The sequence below is a fragment of the Herpailurus yagouaroundi genome, unplaced genomic scaffold, assembly GCF_014898765.1.
Source record: "Herpailurus yagouaroundi ecotype Mexico unplaced genomic scaffold, PumYag 217, whole genome shotgun sequence".
NCBI classification, from domain to species: domain Eukaryota; kingdom Metazoa; phylum Chordata; class Mammalia; order Carnivora; family Felidae; genus Herpailurus; species Herpailurus yagouaroundi.
The window spans coordinates 4,886,784-4,910,221 of NW_024412448.1; the positions used below are offsets into that span (position 1 = coordinate 4,886,784).

A 23,438-nucleotide genomic window follows, 5' to 3' on the forward strand; every position below is an offset into this window, starting at 1 on the left:
TTTCAAAACCACGGCAACCTGGGACGTCCCTTCATTCCCACCTGTCCCACAACGCCAGCCCCTCTGGGTCCCCTCCTACCCCTCACCCTGCCTCGTGGTCTCGCCTGCTGTGCCTCATGTCTGCTGCCCCCCACTGGGAGGAGCTGACTCTGCCTGGGCCTCCCGCACCTGAACTGGGCCAGCCCGAAGGGTGTCGGGCTGCACTGGGAGCCAGTCCCCGTATCCCCTCACCTCTGGAAGCCCACGTGTCTCTGGCTCGCCAGCCATCTGGCCTGACTCCTGCGCGGATCCCCCATCGGCCCCCCTGCCATCCAGCCTGTCTCCCCGCGTGCCAGGACCCCCTCAGACCTTGCCAGCACGTCACAGACCGCCAGCCAGGCTTGTCCAACGACAGCTTCACTCAGAAGCCTTCAGTCAACAAGCACTTGCTGTCAGCTCCCTACTCAGGGCCCTCCTCCCGCAGACACCCCCACCTTCGTCGTCAGCCCGTCTCACCTCGCCCACCACCGTCCCCCCTCCCCAGGCTGGATGCTGGCCCCTGAGCGAGGCCCGGACAACCTTCCCTGGCCGTTTCTGCGTGGCCCCTCCGACCCAGCAGTGCCTGGCCCTCCCTGCCACCGACATTCTGCATCCCGTGGGGCGGGGGGTTCCCTGACCCACCAGGAGGGAAGTCGCCCACCTTCATCACTCAGTTTCAACAAAGCTGCTGTCTCCCGCTCACGTGTGCCACTGGCAGCCGGGCCTGCCCTCCGTCCCCCTCCCGCCCTGAGCCCCACCCCATCCAAGCGCCAGGAGGTGGGAGTGGGAAGGTCGGGAGAGACGCCTGCCTGGTGCGCGTGCAGACGTCAGGGGCCCCCCACAACACACAGAGATCCCCCGGGCCTCTGTCCCTGTCCCCGGGCCTCACCCACAACAGCCACTTAGTCAGTCACGCTGCTGAGCTGAGCGCCAGCCCCCGGGAGTCAGGGCCACCGCCCTCGGGGAACAGAGGGGAGCCGAGGGACGGGGCAGAGACACGGGCACTGCCCACACCACCGGAGGAGGAGGCCCTGGAGCAGAGCTGCCTTCCCCCCGGGCGCACAGCCGCTTGTCCCCTGCGGCACCGTCACCGGCCCCGGAAGTGGCATCTTCCCCTCTCCCCTGGTCTCCCCACGGCCTCAAGGAGTCCTGACGGGAGGCCTTTGCAAGCCCCCAGCGGCCCGGGAGACCCCACAGCCTCGAGCTCCGAGCAGGAGGAGCAGAGGGACTGCGAGAAAGGAGAAAGAAAGGAGGAGCGGGTTGCTGCCAGAGGAACCTCACACGATCCCAGCGAAGGCGTTACAGCCCATTAGTTTGATTTCTTACGGCCGGGAAACGGCGGCGAGAAAGCGAACGGCGTTGTTTTTCCGATGCCACCGCATCAGTTATGATTTTATGGCCAAGATCCTTGATTAAAGGCCACCATTAAGTGTGTCGTGTAGGGACCCTGAGGAACATCGCTGACAGGAGTATGCAGATGCGGTGGCCGCCTGGTCCGGGTGGTGCCGCGGCCTCTTCGGGGCCTGGACTGCTCAGGCCTCCCGCAGGGCAGGCCGAGGAGGGAGCGAGCCTGGGGCTCCTCAAGGGGCTCCGTCACCTGCCGGGGGCGGGGGGGGCAGCGACCAGGGGAGGGGCGCGGCACAAAGGGGCGAGTGCAGAGGCCCCGGGTCTTGGGCGCCGGTTGCTGGACAGCCCAGGTGAGCTCTTAGGGCGTCAGAGTGAGCGACCCTGAGACCCGGCTTCACCCTGGGCTGCTCTCCAGGGACTTCTGGGATCCAGAGCTGGCCAAGAGTTCCGAGCAAATTTTCCTACTTCTTACGCCATTCAGAAAGTTGTGGCCGTTGCCCTGAAAAATAAATCTAAAGCCATTAGTTATGATCCTTTATTACTTTTAGTCTAGACATGAAAATAGGTTTCAGAGCTTGTGAGGAGGGAGTTGGGTGAGGGCCAGACACAGCGCCCTTTCTGAGCAGTTAACAGCCCGGAAGCCTCCCGGGCCCCGGAGGGCCTGCTGGGGCGTCCTGGGCGTCTGGGCTCCCGCGGGGGCTCCACCTCTGCGGGGCCCTCACAGCCTTCCGTGTGGCTGGAGGCAGGTTTGACGACGGGGCGGTCCGTGTGTCAGATCACGTGGCGGCCAAACCCAGGGGGGAGGTGAGCGAACGTAGCACCTCTCTGTCCCAGGGTCAAGGTTTTTACCGGCTAACAGTGACCCATTCACTGTGGCCAAACACCCTGGCGAAAATTAGAACTTTTTTATTCTCTACCGAATCACAAACGGGGTTATGTCAGAGTCGAAATCTTCTGCAAGTAACAGCTTCTGAATTCCACGTTCCCTCTGTGCGTGGCTCGCCCCGCCTTTGGTGGTGCTGGCGTGGCGCAGCCGTGACCCTGGCGTGGGCATCTATGGAGCCACGCTTCCCACCGCCTTCCCCGCCTTTGTGGAAACGGTGCACACACAGCACCGGGCGTAGCTCCTGCTGGTGGGTACTCTGCCACCACAGGAAGTAGGTTTTAGGAAATGTCCCCAGAGACCCTGGCCGTCAACCTGGACGGCGGTCCCATGGCTGTGGACCCTGAGGGCCGAAGGTGTTTGCTCTGCTTCCGTCTCTGAATTAAACGCGCAGGGAAACCGCACGCATCTCCGTGTGCATCACTCGCCCTGACGCAAGCTCCCCTCCAAGCGAAAGTGTGTTCAGCTGACATCTCACCGACCCAAGTCCAGATCTGTACGGAACCCCAGTCCCCACGGGGGGCCCCTGCCGGACTCCCCAGGGCCACAAAGCCTGTGTGAGCTGCCGCACACAGCAGGCCCCAGAGCTCGCACGTCCTTCCAAGCGAGCACACGAGGGACGCCACCTCCCCTCCTGGGCGACACAGCAGCACCTTCTGCACCCTGACCTGCAGGGAGGCGGGGCTTCCTCCGTCCCTGTGGCCACGGGGTCACTGTCCCCACGACTGCGGGTGGGAAGAAGAGCCGCCTCTGCCTCCAGATGCCAGGCCGTGGGTTGTGCCGTGTGACCCTCCGCATCATCCATCAGCCTTTGATCTGAATGGTTGGGTGCAGGGGCGCCTGGGGGGCTAAGCCTCTGACTCTCGATTTCAGCTCGGGTCACAATCTCGCGGTCAGTGGGTTCGAGCCCCGCGTCGGGCTCCGTGCTGACAGCTCAGGGCCTGGAGCCGCTTCGGATTCTGTATCTCCCTCTCTCTCTCTGCCCCTCCCCTGCTCATGCACTCGCTCACTCTCTCGCTCGCTCGCTCGCTCTCAAAAACAGATAAACATGAAAAGAAAAACTTGAATGCCTGGGTGCAGCCCATTCCGTGATGGAGGAACAACCGTCCTCTGGCAGCATTCGTGAGATTTGAAGTCCCTCACCAGTGCGGGAGGGGCTGCACCCGGAGCTGGCCGGGCAGATGACCTGGGGTCTCGGCGTATCCGCGGGAGCAGGGCCGGTGCCGTGCCCAGCCCCCAGGTCCGCCCCAGCACCTAGCGAGGGTGCGGCATCCACGCCCGCGCCCCCGCTCCCGGCCTTGGCTCACCGCCTCCTCTCGGAAGGCTGCCTTTCCCCTTCCCTGCCTGGTGCTGACCGGGTTCCATGGTCACTCCCCCCAGGGGTCTGCACCCGGCCCACCCGCCCTGCCCCCTCGGTCTCCAAGCCGCCCCACTGTCCTCTCTGGTTTGCGACGCGGGTCTCTGTCTCGCCACTTCCGCAAATGCTCCCTGTGTTCCCATCACCTCGGTGCCAGTCCGTCGTTTGCTCCGCCAACTTCCCGCCAGCGAGGCTCTTGCCAAGAGAGCAGTCCTGCCTCCCCTCCAAAGCCCACTGCGTGCCTCTTCCTCCATGAAGGCTTCCGGGCTCACCTCCCAGCCCCACCCCTGACAGAAGGAATCGTCTGCCCGTTACTGGAGCTGCCACGGCAGCACAGTGTGGCGGACACGGCATTGGCCCGAACGTCCGACGGGCGTGCATTTGAATCCTTCATCCTCTGGGCGTTCAGCCTCACTGCCCCTCTGTAATGCCCAGGGATGGCGCCTGTGGCTGAGACTGTGAGGGTCAAGTAGGACTGGGCGGACTCCTGAGTCAGGCCCTCCGTGACTTCCCTTTCCTTCGTGTCTGTGACGCACCCCGTCCGCGTCAACATCCTGTCTCCTCCACCATGGCGTCCAGACATGCAGACGGGACCTGAAGTGTGGAACACACGCAGGAAATGTGGTGGCTGCCTGGGGAGGACCTGGAGGGCTCAGGTCACGTCACACACACCCTTTGTGATTTCCTGGGAACTCAGGACGGTGCCACGTGTGGTGTGTAGACAAGAGAGTCAGTGTGTCACAGCCCAGAGCACTCCCTGAACACGGCACTCCCATCCAACACGCGCAGCTCACGTAGACCGCGATGGCTCCCTAGAAACCCAGGTGTGAGATTGAACGGTCCTTGGAAGCTAGATAGTGCTGTCCAGTCAGCCAGGGCTTCAAGGAAGGTCAGCCTTTCCTAACTCACCTTTCCTGCTACGAATATCCAGCCTCAGAAGATGAAATCGTGCCATCAAGCCTAGTTACGAGCTGGGACCCCTGAGTGTCTGGGCCCGTAACCAGATGACAAAAATGAGGCTCCGTAGCCCCAGCTCTGGAAAGCACCCGTTCCTGGCAGCAGCTAGGTCTCCAGGAGCCGGCCAAGCACACCAGCCACAGCTATCCGTTGCTAAAACATCCCCTTTCTCTCTCCTAGGAGTCTCCTTTAACAGTGTTTACACTCAGATTTGGAGAGTGTTACTGCATCTGGCTGCGGATCCCTATCCAGACGTTTCCGACTTGGCCATGAAGGTGCTCAACAGCATTGCCTACAAGGTACGTGTGACGGCGTTCCCAGCAAAGCTCCCGAGTGCCTGGTCCCCCATTACGGATATTCATGCCGGGAACCCCAGGCGGTTAGAGAGACTTTGGACAAGCGCCTCACGGTGTGCCTGACCTCTGTTTGTGTGCAGCTTCAGTCAGGGCACTGCCCTGCCTCCACTCAGCTGTGTCAGGGCGCCTGGAAGTTAGGTACGGGCTCCCGTTCGTTACCCTCGTGATCCTGTCCACGTCTGTGTGGTCTGTAGTGATGTCCCCTTTCATTCCCAGTACCCGTGGTCACGCTCACGACCGCTCGGGCTGAAGGAAACCTCACGGGACCGGCTTCTGGTTTTGTCCCTATTTGTCTGTTGCTTTTCATTTTCCTTTTTATTGACAGCTCTTTTCATCCTCATTATCCTCTTCCTTCTGCTCACCCTGAGTCTAACTTGCTCTGCAGATTCCAGTTTCTTACGGCAGAAGCTGAGGTCATTACCTTTGCCTGAAAGCTTGTGACGCACAGAGGTGTCTCGAGGCCTTGTTTTGTCTCTGAGGTGTAGGCCGGTCTCCGGGCCATGGCCAGCACAGCCAGGGCCAGCACGGTCGTCAGGTGCTCCAGTCACTCCCCGCCCCCTTGGTTATTTTGGTCATGATGAAACCGGTATTCTATATAAGTTTATTTTGTAGTGGCTCTTATGTATTTAACCTTATCGAAAATCAACCTGAACTGTTTAAAAATACGTCAATGCCTAATCTTGAAATTTCACAACTATAAACCCATCACAGTAGACCTGAGCTCAGATGGTCAGATACGTTCCTCAGAGGAACGTCTTACGCGTGCGTAAAGCACGGAATCCGTGTCTCCGTGTCCTTTCGGGTTACGTGTAAGGTGCGTGGCTGCGAGCTCGAAGTGCCTCTTCAGCCCACTTGAGGTAATTAAACATCGTGTGTGCGATCGCTCCTACCCAGCAAAGCCACACCAGCAGGTTACAACAACCGAGACAGCCTCTCGAGGCTTTAGAACAGCGCTCCCTGACACAGCCTTAGAAGTGGCTTGTGGCTTTCTGCCTGTCGTGCTGATCTCGACAGACACACACACATCCCAGTGTGCACACGGTGGGCGCACCCAGAGGGCAGAGATTGGAGTGGGTTCCTCTAGAGTCCATACTTCCTGAAGCCTTGTACTGGTGCAACACAGCCTGTGTGAGTGAGAGTGTGTCTGTGTGTGTCTTGTATGTGTGTGTCTGTGTGTAAATGTATACAGGTGTGTGTCTGTGTGTGTGTGTTTTCAAGAGTAAGCATTTGCCACTGAAGGCTTTGGAAGCATAAACATTAAGGAAATATTTTCTTGCCCTCAATTTAATTTTAAAAATGGCTTACTTTCTACTCTAGCAACTAACGAGGGGGTTACATTTCAGTTCACAGAGAAATGGACCTATTTTTGATATTTAACTGTGACACCAAATTTTTATTCATCAGAGTCAAAACAGCCTTATTACTCCGGAATACCCCGTAGAATTCCGTATTCAAATATAGAAATTGCTGGCAGCTCGGGAACTCACATAGCTCGAGAACTGTGGCCTAATTTCAAGTATTTATATCCCCTGTCCACACAGGCTTGGGGTTTGCGTTTTGCTTTTAGTTTTTATTATGGAAAATTTCAAACCACGGAGAGAGATACAAAGAACAGCATGACGACCTCAGGAACCACGATGGCCCCGACAGCCTCCCTGGCGGCCACTCCTGCCATCTGTGCTTTGGGGACAACACTTAGAAGGAAATTTCACGCGACAGGTGTTCAGATGTCAGGGTCGCGCGCACTGATTATCACTACTTTTAATATTTATGAGAACACCTGTACTCACGTAAACTCACCTAGAGATAGTCCCCCAGCGTCCCGACACCCAAGGAGCCCAAGTGTCGGCCGCCACCACGTCTGCGGGGGGCCGCGTGCAGCCAGGTGCGATGGAGATCACAAGCCAGCGTGTGAGGTTCGAGGCCAAACACTTTCCTTATAAACCAAAGGCCTAAGTGACCAAGAAACAAAGTGAAGGTTGAGATCCCCAAAAACCAAATTCAAAAAAGTTCCACGGACACTGATTAAATCCTGGCTCCGCGCTGATAACGTCGGTTTCTTTTAAAGCCCTATCCCCATTCAGGGACCCTCTCCTCCCAGTTAGCACCTCACTTAGAGCCCAGGGAGCTGCCGCGCTCGCCCCAAACCCGCGTTCACCCAGCAAGGGTGCAGTGAGCCCACAGCGCAGCACCTTTGCGTCCACCTCTCTGTGGGCTCTGTGGATGCCCACGGAAGCATTTTCATTTCTTCTCACTCGGGTCGAAAGGGCCTCCTTCTCCCAGAGGCGGGGTCCTCCCGGGAGGACCCTCCACTGCCCGCCCCCCATCCACCACCACCACACACAGGAGCCTGTGTGCCAGTGCTGTGTGCCCCCCTCCGGGGCCTCCCCTGCCTCACTGCCTGCCGCCGCCTCCAGCAGGAGGGCCTCCCAGAATTGTCGTATCGGGGCAGTCCTAGCGAACTGTTAACGACCGAGAGGCATCTCCGTGTATAGTTCGCAACTTGTCACGCGCCTGTCCGTTCTCACCTCCCCGCAGACCCAGAGGTGACGGCGTCATCACCCAGAGTTGCGTAGCTTACAGAAGTAGACGCCGCCCCCTCCTGAGAGTCACAGGCCCTGCTGGGCCAGATGCAGAAACGGCCCCAGGAGAGCTGGTCCCCTTGGAGATCAGACTCCGTGGCTCTGGGGTGGCCGCTGGGCCTGTGCTCTGGGCCCTCGTGAACACCCTGCCAGAAGGTAGAGGGTGGCTCTCCGGGCCCGTGGGCCCTGGTCAAACGCCACCAGCCTTCAGCCCACTACCTGTGTCCTAGTTGGTCTGCAGAGTTGGGCTCCCTGTGGGCCCTGCTGTGGCGAGTAAACACAGTAACCCTGAGAAGCAAAGTGGAAATATTTACGTCTCCTTCCTTCCTCCCTGTCCTCACTACTCTCTGTTGCCACTGCTCCAAAATGCACAGACCCTGGAAAGGGGGCAGGTGAGACCCCCCCCCCCCCGGCCTCGGCCGTGCTGGCTTCACTTCCTGGGGGGCCAAGGAGCGCGGCTTCCCCGACGGCCATCGGCAGCCACGGGGCAGTGCCTCACTGTCCCTGTTGCTGTGGCAAATGAGCAGTACCCAGGACTCAGCGCTCCAGAAGGGCAATTCGTGTTGTCTGTCTAGGACGTGCAGTTTCCAGAAAACTTTTCTCTTAGATCAACAGAATCCTGCGCCTTGACAGGTGTCTTCTCAGTGGCCCAGCAGCCAGCAGGCTCTGCATCATACTTAGCCCCAGGACAGTCACCTCGGGACAGTCCTGGGGATCCAGATTCTCGACATGCGGTTAACAGTACAATCCTGCAGTCGTGCACTCGCCCGGGAAAGAGCAGCAGACGCCTGGGCTGGAGTCCCAGACCCTGACTCTGATCCCGTCGGGAAATCCACCGTCCGCGTCCCCCGTGCTGCTCTAGGGTACTTTTCTCCACGCTGGATCCGACTTCCCGCGCCCTCGCAAAGTGACGTGTTCCAGGCAAAGAACCAGAGAGTAAAGAGAACTTCCCACGAGCTGGAAAGGGGGGGGGGGGGGGGGGCCGGGTCACTGCCGTCCGGGCTTCTGCTCCAGACGCCCCTGTTAGCTGCACAGGGCAGGGAGCAAATGTGTCCCCGCGAACCACGTCTGTGTTTGCATCGGGCCAAGAGAATACGCCTGAGGGGAGAATTCGGCTTATAACAAAGTAAAGTAGGCCGGGCTCCCAGAGCTTCACCCGCAGCCGTGACCATCCCCCTTCCCTGCTGCCCTTGCTCGTCTGGGCCCCGCCACCTGTCCAGGGAGTGGCTTCAGGGCCTCGTCCCCCAGCAGAGAGCAACATAGATTCCTGGCGGCGAGGACGGGCACAGGCACGGGGTGGGCAGGGGGCTCACAGCTGGGCCCAGTCCTCAGTTCAGAGCCTCGAAAACACTGCTGCCTCTCTGCTGACCTTCTCTGGCTGTGTGCTGTCTGTGAAACGGCTGCCGGGATCAGCGAGGGAAGGAGCCTCTCTGGCCCCGGGCTCGCCACCCTGCCCCGCCCCCTGCCCCGTATCCCCACCCCAAGTCTGCAGACAGGCGGGGTCCACTCGCCCGCCTCTGCTCACACTCACCCCTGCAGGCTCGCACCAAGTGTGAGACCAAGGCCGAGGCAACGCTTGTCGAACAGATGGGAGCCGTTGGGCTCGAGAAAGCTTCCTCGAAGCCTGAAGCCTTGTGATCGCCAGTGTGAAAGCTGCCGGCGTGCCCACTCCTCAGGATTTCTAAAACGGACTTGGAAAGAGAGCCGTGTGGCGGCCGCGGGTGTGAAGGGTGTGGGCGAGGGGCTGCAGATACCTCACCCTGGCCGCCCGGGCCCAGCAGAGGGAACAGAGCCCGGTCGGCGGAGCCTCCCTGAGGGGCGGTGGGCAGCGAGCACAGGAGAGGCAGGGTGGGAGGGTCTCAGGGGACATGTGGGAAAGGGGTGGGTTCTGCCGAAGTCTGAGTTTCAGCCACAAAAGTGTTGTCTTTCCTGTCGCCTCCCCCATCTCTGGACGTTTTGAGGAGACTCATGGAAGTTTGTAGCTTCTCAGCTCCGATCCTGTACTCTCCCCAGACCACACCGGGGGGCGCTTGGGAGGCGCTTGGCCCTCGGGTTTTGATGGAGGCACAGGGAGCTGGCCAGGTCATTTAAATAGGAAGCAAAAGCAAGTTCACAAACAATATACTTTACGTAATTAAAGAAATGTTTTTCTTAATGTTTTGTAAAGCTTGATTACAGTTCAGTTTTCTTGTTATTCTTGTTTCAGAGTGGTAAATTATCAGGGAAGCATCGATATTCTGTAAACGAACAGTTTTTTGGTGGTTTAGTTTTCTGCAATTCTCTGCCTGTTGGCTGCACGTAGGAAGTACAGCGTCCTGACTGCTGAGGGAGGGGTCAGAACACCTGAGGGTCCCCTGAGCCCGGCTGCCCCAGAACGTCCCCCACGGAGTTCGAGGTTCTGTTTCCCTGAGTGGCGGCCAACTTCGAGACCCAGTCTGGCACCAGCCGCGCTCAGGGGAGCCCAGACGGCTGCTTTGACTGCCTCCTGTCCCGAGTGCCGCTGGGGCAGCAGCGTCTGCCCTGGAGCCCTCTCCTGGGGGTGTCCAGAGCTGGCAGGGCCTGCCCAGCCGCCCCGTGCCCCCAGAGCAGAACATCCCAGGAAGCACTTGGCGGACAGTGGGCTTGCGTCCGATGGGCGGGGACAGCCCCGTCTGCCTCCTGCCTCCCCGTCACGTGCACCCCCAGCAGCCATCCGGTTTCCCCATCGACACAAAGCCCCACTTCAAAATATCGAAACTATTTCCCTCCTCAACAGTCGTCTCAGTCGGGCATGAATTGTCTGTGGTGAAACGGCAGATGTGCGCATGTCTGTGGAAGGACGTTGACAGCAGCCTGCCTTGTTTCCATCCACAAAGTGCCACTGAGCAGAGGCCCGGGCGGGCGGGGGGCGGGGGGGGCCGGGAGTCTAGCGTTAACGCTGGCATAGTCTCGCGGCTTTGCGTCAGGCAGGGCCGACCCTGGGGCCCCGCCGGACCCCAGCAGATGACTTCCCGGAAAGCAAACGAACGTGGTTTTTTGTTTGTTTTTTGTTTTTAACGTTTATTTATTTTTGAGACAAAGACAGAGCACGAACGGGGGAGGGTCAGAGAGAGGGAGACACAGAATCCGAAGCGGGCTCTAAGCGCTGAGCCGTCAGCACGGAGCCCGACGCGGGGCTCGAACCCACGAACTGCGAGATCATGACCCGAGCCCAAGTCGGACGCTCAACCGACGGAGCCACCCAGGTGCCCCAACAAACAAACGTGGTTTTATCTGCAGGGGGACACTGGGGAGGGGCTCCACCGGGGCCGTCCCACACGCGTGCTTGATTTCCTGGGCCAAAAGGCCCTTTGCGCGATCTTGAAGCCATCGAAAGCAGCCACCGCCCTGGGCTGCTGTGTCACGGCCGCAGAGGTCGCCAGCAGCTGGCCGTCCACACCACCTGCCCCTTTGCTCTTTCAGGCCACGGTGAACGCCCGGCCCCAGCGTATCCTCACCACGTCCTCACTCACCCAGTCGGCGCCCGCCAGCCCCACCAACAAGGGCATCCACATCCACCAGGCGGGGTAAGTGGCCCGTGTCTGTCATGCGGGTCCCTTCTGCACCGCCTTCCTCTGCACGAGGTGCCACAGCAGGAACCGCCCGGGAGCCTGACTTGTGCAGCCTCTCCGAGTTTGACCAGCCGGGGTCTGGCTCCTGCTGGCCAGCTGCGGGCAGGGAGAGCCCCTCTTACGTCAGCATCCGCAGGCGGGAGGCGGCGAGCGGACGTGCCCGCCGGGGCCGCCCTCGCTTTCCGGGGGCACCGCTCCCAGAGCCTGCGGGCGGGGCCCCAAGGGCCGTCGCTGCAGCCGTGGCGGCTGGTTCTGGAGGCACGTGCGTGTGCCGGGCGGGTGGCGATGTGTGGGCTCCTGACCCGGGTCGGTTGGCAGTGCCCGGGCGGGCGGGTGAGGACGAGGGGCTTTGTCTTTGGGTAAAATGCAACGTTCCTTCCTCCCCCAACGGCAGGGGCTCCCCCCCGACGTCCAGCGCCAGCAGCTCCAGCCTGACCAACGACGTGGCCAAGCAGCCAGTCGGCCGAGACCTGCCCGCGGGCCGCCCCGGCGCCCCTGGCCCCGCGGGGGTGCAGTACACGCCCCACTCCCAGCAGTTCCCCCGCACGCGGAAGATGTTCGACAAGGGCCCAGACCAGGTACGCTCGACTGTGCGCCCTCGGTGTGAGCGGAGACCCTGCAGCCCGGGACGCGGGCCCCACCCTGCCCTCTGCCCCCCTCTGTGCTGCACGGTTTGTACCGGCACCACCTTGCAGTGTCACAGGGCCCTGGCTCCTGTGGCCCCTTGCCATGGCTCACTGTCCTGGCACCTTCCACGTGGCCTCTCTGTTCTGGCACCTTCCACGTGGCCTCACTGTGCTGGCACCTTCCACGTGGCCTCACTGTCCTGGCCTCACTGTGCTGCCACCTTCCACGTGGCCTCACTGTCCTGGCACCTTCCACGTGGCCTCACTGTCCTGCCACCTTCCACGTGGCCTCACTGTCCTGGCACCTCCCATGTGGCCACATAAGCGCCCGGAGCTAACTTGCTTTCTCCCTTCTTGGGTGAGTAGCATTTTCCTCCGCTGGCTGTGGCAGCTGCCACGTACAAGCACCTGTTCTCAGTGGATTGTTTGCATTTTCCACGAACGTTTCATTTGCCACATAAGGAGCCACGGTCTCTGCCTTTAAGCTGAAAAAGAAATTTCAGGCGCAGGAGGGATTGGCGTCTTCGTCGGCCTGGCCGATGTGATGTGAACACATAAGCTGGGGCCTTGGCTGTCTTGCCCAGACTGTTTGCCGCTCTGTCGGTCAAGGACGCAGTCTGGAGGGGCCGTTCAGGATGCACTAAGGGGGCGGGCTGCCATGGATGCCACGTCAGCCACGTGACCCAGCTCTGTAAGCAGTGGTCTTAAGAAGTTCACAGCTGCCTGCTGGGTGACGTGTGTTGTCTTTCCCCTCGAACACCCAGGGCGAGGTTCATCCTCCTGGCTGGACCCTGACGTGGGCCGGCCAGACAGCAGCATCTGGGCGCAGGGGACACTCACTGTCTTCGGGGCCGCAAGCCAGGGCCCCGATCCAGCACAGTGGCACAGGTTCCTACAGCAGGCAGGAGAGGAGACCCTATCACTGTGCCCTAGCTGTGGGACTTTCCACCCGGCGAGCCTCGAGAGGGACTCCTCTCTGGGGGATGCCTTCAGTCCTGCTCCCCCGTGCCCAGCCTTGTGCGGTGACGCGAGCCCTACTCTGACCACGTCGGCCGCCATAGGCCTTGCCATGGGAAATGAACGTGTGGTCCAGGGGGACAGCTTCAAGTGGTTTATGTCTCAATACCCACATGTCCCAACTGGTCTCGCGCCCCACCCACAGCCGCTTGGCACAGTCGGGTGCCAGGTCGCCGGCAGCCCCTGCCGCAGAGGCCCTGGGGGATTGCTGACCTCACAGCGCTGGCCTGTGCGAGAGCGACAGACTCTGCGGCCCGAGCCACCGTGGCCGGCCTCGGGGGAGACACAGTCCCCTGAGTGCGGATTCAGTCGCCTCCCTAATACGGGTTCCCTGGGCCCTGGCCCCACATTCAGGGTCCCTACCACCGGGACGCAGGGTGAGGCCAGCAGAAGAACGTTCTCAGCAGCCAGACCGCTGCCTTCTGTCTCCTTTTGAACCCTGTCAAGCCCGCAAAGAGACGTGCCGGGTACGCGACTAACTGTTCCTTCTCTTTCCTCCCCCCCTTTGTCCCCAAACGCCCTGAAGACCACAGACGATGCAGATGACGCTGCTGGACACAGAAGCTTCGTCTCAGCCACGACGCAGACGGGCTTCTGCGACTGGAGTGCCCGGTACTTTGCCCAGCCCGTCATGAAGGTAGTGTGCACATCCCCCGGGTGCAAAGTGGGCCTCCCGTCGGTGTCCTCGAGCAGAGCCCTGCCCTCGGCTTCCTCCTGCCCCTTCTTCCTTCCCCGAGAACCCCGGCCCCTGGCCTGGGCCGTCTGAGCCCTCTGCTCCGAGCCGACGGCGGACCCCAACTGGTCACCCACCGGGGCTCCTGCCGGCCCAGCCACTGACCCTTTGGGGCTCCTGTCCCATCACGTTTGCGGCTGCTCAAGGGCGACCCCATACTGCCGTCACAGTAGCTGGTGTGAACGGTTGAAGCAGTGAAAGGAACAGACGTCACTCACCTTCCCGTCTTGTCAAAAGAAGCCAGACCCGCCTCCCCTCCGAGCTACCAGGCCGTCTGCACTGCTTTGTCCCACTCAGTGGCCTTCTGAGGCCGTCCTCCAGAGGACTGTCTGAGGCCTGGGCTCTGGGTGGCCGCACCGAGAAGCAGGCTCTTTTGGAGACCTGCCCACTGGGCTAATTCTCGTGCGTTCTGGCTGGTTGCGGGAGATGCGTCCGGTCACTGCAGATTCGAGCCACACGTCCAGGGGAGAGCATGGGACAGGCGACACTTTCTCCCGGGCCTCTTTCCCCGGGAACGCCACAGGGCCTTGTGCGTAGACTTTCCCGTGAAGCACATTCTCAGGAAACCTTCTTCCCTCATACAGACCATTGAAAATCGCAGCTTATTCTTAATTGTACGTCAGGCTCCACATCGAGGTAATTTCCATGAGCGGTTGGACCCTGTATCACAACTTTTCCTGCTTTCCCTTTTCCCCATGATGATACTGACTTTTGTCAGCAAAGGACAAAGGAGTCATTGTCCGTACCTGAGGCAGATGACAAAGTTGTAGTTTATTGAGCCCCTTTGCTGAAAAGAGATATCTCTCTTCGTTTTTCAACTGAACCCGACTCCCAGAAAGCAGTATGGCAGTAAGCATCAGAAGCCTTGAGCAGCCATTCCCTTCGACCTGGTAATTAATTCGTTTACTACGATATCAACTCAGGGAAATAATCGGAGTCACGGATGATCCTGTATTTACGGTAGCAAAACCTGGGATCCAGCCGAACGCCCAACATAGGCTTAAGGGCTTAGCAATTATGGAATACTTGATACAACGTTTATCGTTATTAAGAAATTGAGCTTTAAAATTAATATCTTAAGTGCTCATGCTAAAACTTTTAAAAAGGACATAAACGGGCTACACGGTGGTCCTCATTGGCAACACCACACGGACATCTGTGCACAGAAAACAACCTGAAACAGCCGGCCCGACAGCGGGTCTCGGGCAACGTGGCGGTGAGGCCCCAGTTTGTTTTATCCATTTCTGTCTGTCCCCTGCTCTTTCCACACTAAGCACAAGCGTCTTTACAGTCAGGAAAGAAGTATGAAAGCAGCAAACGCAAGGGGCGGCTGAGGCCCGTGCTCACCCTCGGGGCTCCGGTGCGCGGCCCTCGGCCAGCCCGCGAGCGCCTTCCCCCCGCTGGGCCCGTCGTGGAGAAAGGAGCCAGCGAGCCAGCGCTGGAATTTGCCCCAGGACACGGGGGCCGCTGCTGTGGGTGGCGAACTATCCTTTGATAGCTTAGAGGTGACACGGGGCTTTGCTCAGTATCAGCAGAAGTCCAGTCTCCTGGAAAGTCTCCCGCTCCAGGCGAGCGCGTCGAGCAGGTTGGAGCCCTGGGCGGGCTGCCTCTTGCTGAAATGGCAGTTGCTTGGTGTGGTGATGAACGGCTTTTCTTTTCTTTTTTTTTTAAAGTTTATTCTGAGAGAGTGCGTGTGTGCGCGCACAGGGGAGGAGCAGAGAGAGAGGGAAAGAGAGAATCCTAAGCAGCCTCCGCTGTCAACACAAAGCCCGATGTGGGGCTTGAACCCACAAACTATGAGCTTGTGACCTAAGCTGAGATGAAGAGTCAGCCGCTTAACCGACTGAGCCACCCAGATGCCCCAGCGAGTGGCTTTTTCTTAATGTCTGAGAACTGCCTGTTCGGCCGTCCACGTTGCCGGCAGGGAAAGGGGGCACAGGCGCCCCAGGCTCCTTTCTCTTAGACAAGCTCGGTCCTCCCAGGGTCCGGTTTCCTGTCCTTGGCACGGGTACTTAGGCAGCTTCCTGAGCCCGGGCCTGGGGTTTTATCCTGTGTGACCACGTGCACCCCCAAAGCCAGCACCCTCCCCTTTTCCCGTGCAGTGGCAGCAGACCCCCCGCCCTCGTGTCCTTCTCTCTGTGCACCCGGAAGGGTGTGGCGTGCTGCCAGCAGCGGGGAGGCAGAGGCTGCGGGCCCAGCGGCCCGGCCTGATGCGTCCGCACCCAGAGCACCGACGCTGCAGTGGGCTGGGGAAGGAGGGTCCTCCGAGGTGCCACTCTTGCTCTCCGCGCTGAGCCCACGGGGGGCAGCCAGGAAACCGTTGAATAAGCAAGCGCCGTCTCCCTCTGACAAGCTCCCACAGGCTGTAGCCTGAATGACGGGCTCCGGGCGTCACGTCCCTGCAGTGATGGGTTTTGCCCGTGGCTCCTGATGGCGGCTGAGACGTCAGGGAGAGGGAGGATGTGACTGATTTTTCTCTTACGTTAATTAGAGACCCTTTCTAGACTTTAGAAGAGAATGTGTTTTATCTCGCTGTAATTTTTTAACAATTGCTTTCCTACTTTCTCCAGCTTCTATTCACGAAGGTGTTCTTTTATTCATTTAATTCGTCATCTAATGACGCGTGTGCAATAAAACGTGTTAGGAACTTTTTTTATTCGCCTGCTTCACACATAAACTAAGAATAGCTCAAAGCTGGGATCATACCCCAGAAAGGTCAGAGCCCTAACCCTCCTCAAAGGTCAGGATAAGAAACTGAGATACTCACCGGATAAGTGAACTGACCCCAGCATCACGGTGCACGACCACAGTGCAGCCCGTGCCCGGGGGTCCTGCTTCCCCACAACGTGGCTGTGAGGACAGATTTGCCGGCTTTTTGTCGATTTACAGTCTGGCTTTTTACAGGTCTGCGTGGCCAAAGAGAACTGTATTCCGGGGCTCTCACAGCCCCCTCTCTTGCCCGTGCTGGTTTACAGAGCTCACATCTGCTTCAGAAAGAATGTTAAAAACGGTCTATCAGGTGCTTAAAAAAAACAAAAGATATATCGAAATCTGTTCTAGTTACAAAAGTAATACGGTTTTTTCTTTCTGGTTCACAAAGTTGAGAGTGATTTTCCCGGAAGTAGGCTTTCCAGAGCACGGGGAAGAAGAAAGTCTGAGCCACTGTTGGTGGTGAAATGCGGGCTTGGTCTAGAGCAGTTCAGCAATAGCTTATCGAAATGGGAAGGGGCTACACCCTAGAAACCGACGATCCCACTCTGAGAAATAGACCCTAAAACCACCGCTATACGTGTGCGTTTGTGATGATATGTGTCCAGAGCTGCCCGTTACGTTATTTCTGAACACGTAAAGTTGAAAGCCAAAATTGTATTCTTAATTAGGGGGAGTGTGAGTTAATGATGCGTCCACGCGATAGAGCCCTTCGCGGCCCCCACAGGGAGTGAGCCCCGTCTGCCCGAGGACACGCGTGGATATCCTTGATGGCACAGGCCACATAATCCCACGGTCCCACGTGCTTGCACAAGTGCCGTGCTGTCCAGGTGTGCGCGTGGGGGCGGGGGGGGGGGAGCCCGCAGGTTACGTGTCAGGCTGTTCATGCCATCACTAGTGTCACTCCTAGAGGGTGGGGTTGAAGTCGGGGAGAGGGACTGTCCTGCCTCCAGTGTGCACTCGTAGATTGTGTGAACTTTGTAGAAAACCCAATTATCAGCATGGTAACTTAGATTAAACTGTAGTGTTTATTTACAAAAAGAGCCTGGAAAGAATCAATCAGATTGTTTTAAGGCATCACGTGCACAGTGAACGTCGGCTAGAGCTAAGAGAAGGTTTACTCGGGGCGGAGGGCACAGGTGCGGCACTGACCCACACGCAGGATGGGGTGCAAGCGTCTCTGGGCTGGTCACAGAACGCGCTCTGCACTGCGTTAAACCTGCACGTCGACGGAGCTGTTGTTTGAAGTGCACTAAGCTATTGTTTTAACTCAGAAAATGAAAAAGTAAAATAAAAGTGAAACCACCCAGAATTCTCTCCCCGCCCACCCCACACGCACTGCCATTGCGCTCACGCCACGGGTACAGCTTTGTTTCCTGCTTTTTCACTTACGCAGTTATAAACGTTGGACGTTTTCTCATGTCTCCAAATGTTCCACAAAAAATGGCTTCTGCTTTTTCCTTTCTTGTACATAAACCTCCAGGCCGACACAGCCCAAGAACCAGACTCGGTCACACCGTCAGATTATTGCCCACAGTTTAGTTTGCTGTGAGATTTAACTACGTCAGGAGGTCAGGCGGTGCCGTACTGTGTCCCGTTCCTAAAACGTATGCCCTGGCTCTTTGTGGAACGTTCAGCTGGAAAACAAACAGACGTGTTGATTCCCCTCCAGGAACACGAGGATGGGAGGAGCGTTTGCTTTGTGATGGAAGTGTGTGGGCAGCAGGGAGGCTCAACCAGCACTCCACGTTTCCACGTGGCCACGCCGGGAGGACTGCGTGCTCCCGCTCGCTGCCAACCGGGGGACCGCTTCTACCCTTCTGCCCGTCTTCTGACATGCTGGCCTGGTGCCGGCGCCCTTGTGCCTTGTAAATCACTGCTGAATTGTAAACCATCAGGGGCCGAGGGATTGTGGATTGTCAGCTGTGTTCTCTCTAAAACGTTCTTTAAACTAAACAGTGTTGAAAGATTAACGAAGGCCTGCGTAAACGGGAAGATATCATGTGTTCACGGGTCACAGGACTTAATACGGCAGGGCCCCAGAGAGACCCAGAGTCCACGTGATGCCGACGAGAATCCCAGTTGCCTTTTTTGTGTGTGGACACTGACAAGCTGAGATGGAAATGCAAGAGACCTATTCTGGGTCCAGGGCTGTCCAGGGCAAACTAAAGATGCTGTCCAGGGCAAACAAAAAAAAAACAACTCGCGCTCCCCGATCGCAAACCTTGCTGCATGATTTCAGGGATGCAGACAGCGTGGCACCGACTTAAGGAGAGACCTGCAGACCGGTTTCGAATGAGAGAGTCCGGAAGTACCTCCGACATCAAGACTTTACACCCACAGACCCAACAACTTGGAGGAAATGCACACATTCTTTGAAAGACACGAACTACCAAAATTCACCCCATACAAAGTAGAAAACCCAGATAGTCCCACATCTGTTAAGGGAAATGAGTTTGAAGCTAAAACTGTCCAACAAAGAGAAGATAGCTCCAGAACCAGCAGAGTTTCACTGGAAAATTCTACCAGAATAATACCAGTCCTCCGCAGTCTGTTACAGGAAACAAAAGGAGTGAACACGTCCCAGTTCGTTTGAGGAAGGCGGCATCACTCTGATCCCAAAACCAAAGACTTCACAAGAATAAAAAACCAGAAACCAGTGTCCTCCATGAACATGGCCTCAAAACCTTCAATGTAATATATCAACAGATCCAACATGGCAAACTTTAAAAGGGGCAACACACCAACTGGGCAACTGACCAAGTGGATTACATCTCAAGAATGCAAAGTTGAGGGGCGCCTGGGTGGCGCAGTCGGTTAAGCGTCCGACTTCAGCCAGGTCATGATCTCGTGGTCCGGGAGTTCGAGCCCCGCGTCAGGCTCTGGGCTGATGGCTCAGAGCCTGGAGCCTGTTTCCGATTCTGTGTCTCCCTCTCTCTGCCCCTCCCCCATTCATGCTCTGTCTCTCTCTGTCCCAAAAATAAATAAACGTTGAAAAAAAAAATTAAAAAAAAAAAAAGAATGCAAAGTTGAATCCACGGTTTCAATTAATCATGAAATTGAAAATTGAATGTAATTGAATGTATCAGTCGACTCAAGAAAAGCTACCTGTTCATCCCAATAGCTGCAGAAAAAGGATTTGACAGAATTCAGCAAATAGTCGTCATAAGACTCTTCACAAACCAGGACCAGAAGTAAACTTCCTCACCCTCACGCAGGGCACCTACGAAACCCGCGACTCCCTTTCTCACCAGGGAGGGACTGGATGTCTTGTCTCTAAAACCAGCACCAAGGTAAGGGTGTCTGATCTCCCGGCTCCTTTTCAACAACCTACCAGAGGCCCTAGGTGTCCAGGAAGGCAAGCAAAGGTGGAAAGTGAAATAAAACTGCTCACACGGAATCATTGTGTACGTAGAAAATCCTAAACAACCTGCATGATGTCGCCAGAGCAGGTGAGATAAGATCGCTGAATACCCGACGTTGCACAAAAACCGATGGTATTTCTACACTAAGCACTGGAAATTGGAATTAAGCCACTTAACCCCCAAAACATGAGCTGTAATTAAATTAGCTATATATTTTTTTAATACAAGCAAGACTCAAATGCTGAAAAATACAAAACACGATGAAAGAAATTTTAGAAGACCTAACCCACTGAAGGTGTGCTCGTGGGTCAGGTGTCAGGTGTCCCTAACCTGGCGTATGGGCCGATGCCATCTCATTCAACATCCCAGCAGGTTTTGTTTTAATCAGCAAGCCGATGCTAAAATTTATGGGGCGACGCAAAGAAACTTAACCGAAGAAATGTAGGCAGAAGGCGAAGTTGGAGGACTCACACTGATTTCAAGAGTCCCCCTGAGGGCGGGAGTGGAATGGTGGCTGGGGGGGGGGGAGCCAGTGGGGTGGAACGGGGCCCAGAGGCGGAGCCACGGTGCATGCCACCGATTTCCCACAAAGCTGCAGGACGGCTCATTTCAGTGGACAGAGGATGCTCTTTCCAGCAAGCGGAACCACAGCGGCTGGACATCCATTTGCCCATGAGACGAACGTCACTCCATGCCCCACACCTTATTCAGAAACTAACTCAAGGAGCCTCTTCTTGCCCTACTGTGAATCCCGCAGCCGCAAAACTTCTAGAAGCCCCTTCTGGCCTGTTGGGCGATGGTTCTTTGAGAAGTCACGAAACCCAGAAGAAAAATGGTATATGGAGTTTCGTCATGTTGACTGCTTTTTGCGTATCACCGTTGACATGACAACACAAGCCACAGACTGGAGAAAAATATCGTAAAACTCCTAATAAAAGCCTTTTATCCCACGCACATAAAGAACTCCCAAAATCCAACATGGAAGGACGCAACACCATTAAAACTAACGGGCAAAAGGTTTGCACAGACCCTTTACCAAAAAGGCGTGCACACAGCAAAGGAGCCCTGAGAAGGTGTGAGACAGGGAGGCGGGGGTCGCCGGGGCCGCGAGCTGCCGCAGGGGGCAGCAGCTCGCTTCCGTACGACGGCCGACGTTTTAGATCGCTCAGTCCCGAGCACTGGCAGAGGAAGCAGAGCAGCCCAGACTCTCGCCCCTCGCGGTGCCAGGCGCCCTGGAAACGTGTGGCCGTTTCCCGCGCAACTGAGCCTATACTTACCGTGCATCCCGGCAACCCTGCTGGACGTTCCCCGGGAGAAGTGACCAAAGCTACATGTGCACATTTACGGCGGCTTTGTTCACGATCGCCGGAAACCGGACGGAACCCAGACGTTTCACCCGGTGGAGAAACAGTGCTGGGACAAATACCGGTCCCCTGAGAAAAGTCGCCCCGATAAACCGATATACACACGACACGAGGAGTCAGGTGCGGCTCGCTCAGCAAGGGAAGCCAGACACGCAGGAAGTGGGTGGGGCCGGGCCTGGGGCCGGGGGAGGCCGACCGCACGGGGGCACGGGGCAGGGCCAGGTCCGTTCCCCACCAGGCGGTGGGCTTGTGACCAAGCCCCCGAGAGGGGGAGCGTCCTGGAGGGGGACCCCACCTCCGTCAACCTGATGCTTCGCAGGAACCGTGGTCACGGGGCAAAGGTGGCCGTGTCTGGGCCTCCGTGCACGCAGGACACCCTCCCCTCCCCTCCCCTCCCCTCCCCTCAGAGCTTCTCCTGTCAGGGCCACAGGGCGTGTGCACAGAGCCGGCCGGCCAGGTCAGGAGCGGCCGTCACTAGCGCACCTGCCTCTGGCATCCGCCACCTCTCTCCACCAGAGTGACATCCTCGTTTGTGGCGGGGGGAGGGGGGAGGGGTGGCTTCTCACACAACAGGAAAAGTCACAGCGAGTGTCGAGGTGAAAACAGGCCCAGGGGCACTCGGTTGTGTTGTCAGAACAGGCCTCGTTTCTGGGTGGAAACGGAGCTCGGGGTCTGAGCACTTGGTGCGGAGTTAACGAGCCTTCCCCAAGGCCCGTCTCTCCTTTTGCCTTTGGGGGACCCTCTGACCCTCACCCTTGGTTGCCCCGGGACGGGCCGGGCCCGAGGCCCCAGCCCCCGCATCTCCGGGAGGCTGAAGGGCGGGAATGGGTGCTGGGACCGAGGGGTCACGGCCGCAGTCACACAGCAGTGCCCCGCACCCGCCCGCACATGTGGTCCCCCGTCCTGCTGGCTCGTCCTGGTGGCTCTGGGCAGACCGTCCCCAGGTGGATGCCAGCGGCGTTCGCAGAGCCGTGTGCGGCCCAGCTCTGACCGTCTCCTTGGATGAGCACACCGGGGGGGGGGGGGGGAGGGGCACCTCCATCGACGGGCCTGCCAGGGGCCCCGCACGTCCATGCGCCTTCCTTCCTGTCCTTGCAGCCGCCATCTTGTGTCCTTTGGAGCCCCAGGTCCGTCCCTGGGCCTGGTCCCTGCCTGCGCAAGGGGGCACCTGGGCCCTGGGGCACGTGCGTCCAGGAACCCAGTGCCCGTCCCGCCCTCCTGCTCGGAGCGCCTCTCCCTCTTCCTGTGATGTGTTCCCACGGAAACCGGATTCCATCAAAGGGCGATATCCTCGCCCCGCCCACGCTTTCAGTGTTTTTGTGCTTGGCGTTACTGACCACTTGCCGTGTCTTTTGGAACAAGCTCTGGGTTGTCACAAAGTGAGACCAACTGTTACCAACCCGTGATCTGCCCCGTCTACCCCCAGGGTTATTTCCAAACCACTAAACAAACGTTCTGTGGAGGCGGCTGACACCATTTCTCCTTGTCGCCTCCACGTGTGGATGTCTGTTGTGGCTGTTGCTGTCTTGTTCGGTGTGGGGTTGTGATTCTGCAGAGAAGGAGCAGGGCAAGGAAACAGCTCGCAGCAGGGACCCGCGGGCTCCAGCAGTGAGGCCGGGGAGGGTGGGTGGGTGTTTCTGTTTTGTAATCAGAACACGGAGCATCCAGCATGGACACGTGAAATGTGCCGTGGTCTGGGCTCCTGTCCGTGCTGGCGCCTACGAACGCGCCTGTGGCCACCGTCCCTGCTCCCCGCCCCGTGCTTTCCCCAGCAGAGAAAACGATCTTTACATCCGACCGTGGGCTGTCTGGTACCGTGTGGTGTTACCGCGCTGACCACGGGCAGCGTAAGGTAGGCCCGGCTTCTCGGCTCAGCCGAGACCAGGTAGGGTTTTCTCTTGTGTGATTAAGCTCTTCTGTATTTTGGCACTCGACGATTCTAGGTGTTCAAGCAGGGACCCAGGCCCAATCCAGTTTACTTGATGACACGAGAGGATTAAGGAAATCCACGTTTCTTAAAAAGCCAACTTAAATCCCGGCTTCCTCTTGGCGGGGGGCGGGCCTCTTGCGGACGCTAGTTTTACACAACCGTCCGTGCACAGGCACACGAGTGCGCACACACGGGCCACGAAGCAGGAAGGACCCCTGCCCAAGGAACAGAGAACAGGGCGGTTTGTGGGGCACGCACGTATTTCGGGGGAACTGAGCTCAGTCTCTGACACCGTGGCTCGGTGGGGAGGGTACAGGGTTCTTGGGAGCTGTTTGAAGCTGACCGGGTCCACAGTCCGGCCGTTTCCTGATGCCTCACCTTGTGCTCAGTCAGCTCAGGCCGCACAGCCGCCCCCCCCCCCCACACCGGGGCCCCTCTGTTGCTGTCATAAGCCCCTTTCTGGTCAAGTGCGACACCCCAGTTCTCTGGCACAAGAGGAGGGATAAAGGCAGAAGTCCCTGGGCACGGCCCACCTTTTTCTGATTTTGCCTTTTCAGTGTGTGCGGCGTCGGCCTCCGGCCCCCGGCCCCCTCGGCTCAGGCCG

General features: G+C 58.2%; 1 protein-coding gene across 4 annotated transcripts in view; it reads left to right on the forward strand.

Moving 5' to 3' along the window:
• The window catches only part of RPTOR (regulatory associated protein of MTOR complex 1), a 350,527-nt gene that overhangs the window by 303,632 nt on the left and 23,457 nt on the right, over window positions 1-23,438 (forward strand). For all 4 annotated transcript variants that reach the window (XM_040456616.1, XM_040456619.1, XM_040456617.1 and 1 more), the window contains 4 exons: window positions 4,743-4,861; window positions 10,942-11,045; window positions 11,485-11,668; window positions 13,260-13,370. In XM_040456616.1, coding sequence (XP_040312550.1) covers window positions 4,743-4,861; window positions 10,942-11,045; window positions 11,485-11,668; window positions 13,260-13,370 — 518 coding nt within the window. The remainder of the gene's footprint in view (window positions 1-4,742; window positions 4,862-10,941; window positions 11,046-11,484; window positions 11,669-13,259; window positions 13,371-23,438) is intronic.